General features: G+C 41.1%; 1 protein-coding gene across 3 annotated transcripts; it reads right to left on the bottom strand.

Annotated features, from left to right (window-relative positions):
* Positions 1 to 12: 12 nt before the first annotated feature.
* On the bottom strand, positions 13 to 4,604 carry linc.pou2af1 (lnc RNA pou2af1). Of its 3 annotated transcripts, XM_069147361.1 has the most exons (5): positions 3,986 to 4,604; positions 3,455 to 3,555; positions 3,131 to 3,185; positions 2,086 to 2,387; positions 13 to 551 (listed from the first exon to the last, which is right to left on the bottom strand). In XM_069147361.1, the coding sequence occupies exons 4-5, from the start codon at positions 2,281 to 2,283 to the stop codon at positions 222 to 224; spliced, it is 528 nt and encodes a 175-aa protein (XP_069003462.1). In that variant the 5' UTR covers positions 2,284 to 2,387; positions 3,131 to 3,185; positions 3,455 to 3,555; positions 3,986 to 4,604; the 3' UTR covers positions 13 to 221. The 3 variants fall into 3 exon arrangements, with proteins under 3 accessions (XP_069003462.1, XP_069003463.1, XP_069003464.1); XM_069147362.1 differs by lacking the exon at positions 3,986 to 4,604 and having other exon boundaries at positions 3,455 to 3,605; XM_069147363.1 differs by lacking the exons at positions 3,131 to 3,185; positions 3,455 to 3,555; positions 3,986 to 4,604 and having other exon boundaries at positions 2,086 to 2,643.
* Positions 4,605 to 4,884: the final 280 nt, after the last annotated feature.

Below are 4,884 nucleotides of genomic sequence, written 5' to 3'. Positions count from 1 at the left end.
AATACGTAAGTTCAAGACATTTTTATTTTTTACACCATCATGTTAGTGAAAAATAAATCTAAGTAGTAAAAAAAAGATACAAAAATATCTCCCATTCACTCGGCATTCATCATATTCACTCCACCGAAGCAAAATCACAAACTGAAATGCAGAGCAGAACATGAAGTCTCACCGGGAATCATATTTACAGCCAGTATGTAGAAGAAACGCTGAAGGGCTCATCATAGAACATTGTAGCACATTTCAGAGCTCATTGGGAAATCCCTCTTAAAATAGTTGTCTTCCACAGGGCAGGCGTATGGATAGTCTGTGGGGTTGTAGTAAGGTGCATATTCAGGGGCAGGGAAGCTCTCCTCCTGGCCGGGCCAGTACGTTGGAGGGCAGAACAAATCATGCGGTTGCTCGGAGGTCAAGCTGTGGTAACTGGGCTCCAACCTGGTGGGGGAGTTGTAGCAGGAGGAGGAAGAGGAGGAGAAAGAGTCGTGGGGGGAGTAGCTGTTGTGATCCAGGGGGTTGCAATGAGTCAGAGACTCCGAAGAGGAGCAGAGAGCCTGGAAGAGAGGAAGAAATGAGGGCGAGGATGATTTTTATTTTGCAGCTCTGTCACGTGATGAACATCAAAGGCTCACGAGGATCACCTGTGAGTGTTCCTTGAAGTGTTCTGCTTCTTGCTATGTGTGTGTATTTAGGCTGCGTTATGTCGCTATCTATCTTTGAAGAGAGCCAGCTGATATATAGCCTATTTCTATTGGATTCTTTTTTCAAGCAGAAACACATCTGATGAAGAAAAGTAAAATGAACTCCCCTAAAGTCACCTGCAGACCACACAAATATGTTTAAAACATGCTGAATTCAAGCTGCAACACAGCAGAAACAACCATGCCAAACCTCTATTTCAAAACCGTACAATTTGATGTTGCCTCAGGTGTTAGAAGACGTCAATCATTGACAGATAATAAGTTATCGTGTTTACTAGTGATTTTAAAGCACTCTATAATTCAGTATATTTTTACGAACACATTGGCATTTTGTTAATTCTCGTGATTTTTCCACAAAAAATCTTGTCAACACAATCTGTGCTTATAGTATTACTGCATAAAGTAGGCCTGTCAAACAAAACTCGCTTTTTTAAGAAAAAAAATAACACGGTTCTCCTCTTCTTCTCTCAGCACAAAAACAAACTTTGGAGAAAACCAGAATGAGCAGGAAAGCCGGAAGTGACGGGGTTCGCGGAAATGTGGTCTTCACATTAAAATGATCTAATAAAATGGTTATTATCCAAGGAAGTGATTACATATTACTGTATGTTAAATTAGTTTTATACATACTACACTGCACTGTTTTTGTGCATACAGTAGCACTGTTACTGAAGGTATTTAATTAATGTTAATTCAACACATAGACCATTTGTTGAATTAACATTAATTAAACAGTAGCTATCTAAAGCTCTTATTCTGATCGCAGATGTAGCCTTTTGTTCTATATTACATTCACAGACTGTCCATTTTGTAAAGCTATGTAACTTCTATGAGGTTTTTTTTTTTTTTATAACTTTGAGCCCCATGGTTCTCTAAGTTTAATAAAATATTAAATAATAGGTTAAAACTTAAATAATCATGTGATTTGCAATACAATTATTATCACAGTAACAATGATCTGTAGGCTAATACATTCCTGTGATAATAATTGTATTGCAAATCACATGATTATTTAAGTTTTAACCTATTATTTAATATTGTTTTAAACTTGGAGAACCATGGGGCTCAAAGTTATATATTTATATAAAAAAACAACCTCATAGAATGCGTTAAAAAGTGTTTTTTTTTTCCCCCCATTTTTTTTATTTTTTTTATTTCCACAAACCTAAAAACCTCCTTTAAAACTACCCACATTACATCGCAATTTTTGAGAAAGTCTGCCGCAGAATTAAGCATTTTTGATCGCAACAATCACAAAAATAACTCCTCGAAATTCTGGAGGGACATATTTTCTATATAACCTATATCTATACCTAATCTATATAATAAATGTCTTTAAAAAAACGCCGTTTTTTTTTTGGCTGGACTTTGGTTAGTGTCAACCTACCATCCCATGGCCATAGTAGTCCGCCTCTGATGTGGGCGCGTGGCACCATGGCAGCGGGGAGGAGGTGGGAGGGGGAGGCAGCGAAGGGTTGTAGTTGATGCCTCCGCTGGAGCTGTTGTTACTGCCACCGTAGCCGTTGCCGGGCAACATCACGTCCCTAAACTGAAGCTGGGTGTCGTTGAAAGTGCTCGTCTGCATCTGGAAGTTGCACGAGCCGTCAGGTACTGGGAGTGAGTCGGTACGCAGCGGTAGGGCTCGCGCGCAATAGCTGCTCGCGTCCGTATGGGGGGGCACGTGGCGACCTGACGGAATAAAAGGAAAAAAAAAAAGTCGAAAAAAAAAAATAGGTCTTTATATATATATATATATATAAAAAGGGAAGGTCGTTTTACACGCTGCAGGTTAATCACTTCACCTACGTAATAGGCAGATATAATAAATGTGGCTTAATATATTGAAAACATAGACGTCCATTGTTGCAATTCAAATGAAAAAGATCTTGAAATGTTAGTAAGCCTTAAAGGATGAAAACTGTCTTCAAGTGTTCGTAGAAAATGACACTGCAGGAGTCTCTGCATGCTAACAAACCACAGGAAGACACTTAAATAGACCTGAAAGGTTCAGAGAGTGATGTCACGACATCATCAGACACATTTGAATAGCTTACGTTTATAAGTGGGACCCAGCACAATTGGCATGGAGCAGGCAACACATGACGAGAATAGCGTTTGAAGTAAACAGTTTTCTGAGGTGGTCATGGCTGGGGCTCTCATGTGAGTATTTTGCACCCGGTTTCAGGGTTCAGGCCCGGTTATCATCAGGGAGTGCAGAATGCTGTTACTTTTCTTTTTCTCCATTAATCCATAGCTGCGTAATTGTTTTGCTCCAACCAGTGTGGGGTTTTGACTCGGATCATTGCAAACTGCATGCAAATTTGCACATTTTGAATCAAATTTTAAATGGTATTTGGCCAGTTTATGTGATGGCTCAAACTTGTCAATAGATCTGTAGCTTTATTTGGATGTTACTCATGGCGGGAACTTACTTTGGAAAGTGGACGCGCACAGATCCTGAAGTTCCAAGTATGCCTGGGATGTGTGCTGATCAGGGAGAAGAGAGAAGGACGGAGAGAAGACAACGTTACTAGGAATTTATTTTATTGATCGGAACATTTAGATTTCACATTTGAATATGGTCGTTATTGCCGTGTGCTGGCTTTGTTAAAAAGGGTTATGATATGGAAGGACAGTGAGTGATTTTGCAGTTTATTACTTTACTCATTACTTATTATTATATGACTTTTTCTTTTCTTTTCTTCCTCCGGGGAGGACAGTGAAAAGGCAGAGTAGGTGGTGGGTGGTGGGTTTACCGTTTTAAGTATCTTGCAGTTAGCCTCCTGGGCTCTGTGCCTCTGCAGCAGCTCTTTAACAGTGGTCTTCACACGGACGCCCTGGTACACTCTCTGCTTAGCTGCACAAACACAACAGCGTGTCACTCAAACACCCTCTATTGGAGCAGACAATAGCGCTCACGGACTCCCCCTCCCCACCCCCACCCACCCCAACCCCTGCTCCCTCAGTGTAATAATGGGGTTTCTTCCCTGGAATGCAAAAAACATCAAATGTAGATTAGTACAAATTCTTTGAAATCTCTCTCAATGAAGAGTCTCTACAGTGTCCCTCACACCCATAAATATGTTGATTGTAACACTTTAACTTAGGACAAGTTTGGAAACAAAAACATAGCATGTTTCAAGAAACAATAAACTGGAGTTTAAACCGCGTGTTGCGCATCGATGTCGCAATTTCTGTCCGAATCATCAGTGCTCTCAAGCGCATAATCAGCGCTCGGTACCCGTTGTGGCTCCAGGCATTTTCGACGGCTTTTCCCGACCTCTTACCTTCCTTCTACTACGGGTCAGTCTCCCCTGCAGCACACACGGCTCAGCGCTTCCTAATACGCCTTTAGCAGACCCTTTTAGAGTGCGTTCTGCGCTCCCAGCCACCCCGCCCAGACCAGGAACAAAGGAAATCGGCACAAAATGCGCTGCAGCAAGTAAACTACATTTCAGACCAAGAACGCATATAGGGGAGATCGAAAGTTGAAATTGGACATATGGATCAACGGAGGTTGAAATACGGGTGAGATCGTTCGGTAAATTTGGATATCGTCGCTAGGTGCTTCCGCGTAAAGCGCACAACGAAAAGGCAAGGCTATCTAAAGCGATCGTGTCTGAGACGCTAAAGTTAACTTAAAGTGAAGGCGACGAAGTTGCGAAACGGCGCTATAGCTGATGTGTGCAACAAACGATTCCAACTTAAAAGTTTGTTTTGGCAAACAACTATCCAACAACTTCTTCTGCTTTTCAGCTCCGCTCTCAAACCTGCGTCCGCTCATTTCTTATAAATTCAGTTTGAACTGTTTGATCACATTGTCGACTGCTTATGAAAAGTGTCACCGTGATTTTAACCCGATACTGTTTACAAATCAAAATCCCAAGCTGTACTCCAATCTCTGTTTACTTTATTCGAATCACTTGTGCCCCCCCCCCCCTCCATTTCGAATATATTACATTTAAAGGCTATTGTGCTATTACAGAGGATGATTGGCAGTATTTGTTTTCAAAAACGTGAAGCTTGATAAAGGAAACCGAAAAGAACGCCTCGTATAGGTGCGCGTAATTTAAGCCTAAAGGCGTAATTTAAAGCACTCAGGAGTGGCGAGCCTTTTGCAAAAAGGCGATTTGATGAGGGAAGAAGCATCGACTGATAAATATTCATACATACATAAATGCTACTT

This window comes from Embiotoca jacksoni, unplaced genomic scaffold, assembly GCF_022577435.1.
Source record: "Embiotoca jacksoni isolate LCO1_2020_lvr unplaced genomic scaffold, fEmbJac1.0.p SCAF_14, whole genome shotgun sequence".
In the NCBI taxonomy this organism is placed as follows: Eukaryota; Metazoa; Chordata; class Actinopteri; family Embiotocidae; genus Embiotoca; species Embiotoca jacksoni.
This window is presented reverse-complemented; position numbering and strand designations above follow the sequence as displayed.

Excerpts from the sequence above, each read along its gene's own strand:
- linc.pou2af1 (XM_069147361.1), bottom strand. The coding sequence starts at position 2,283 with ATGCAGACGAGCACTTTCAACGACACCCAGCTTCAGTTTAGGGACGTG. Across the intron at positions 552-2,085 it reads ACTACTATGGCCATGGGATG|GCTCTCTGCTCCTCTTCGGA; the intron begins GTAGGTTGACAC and ends CCTCTCTTCCAG.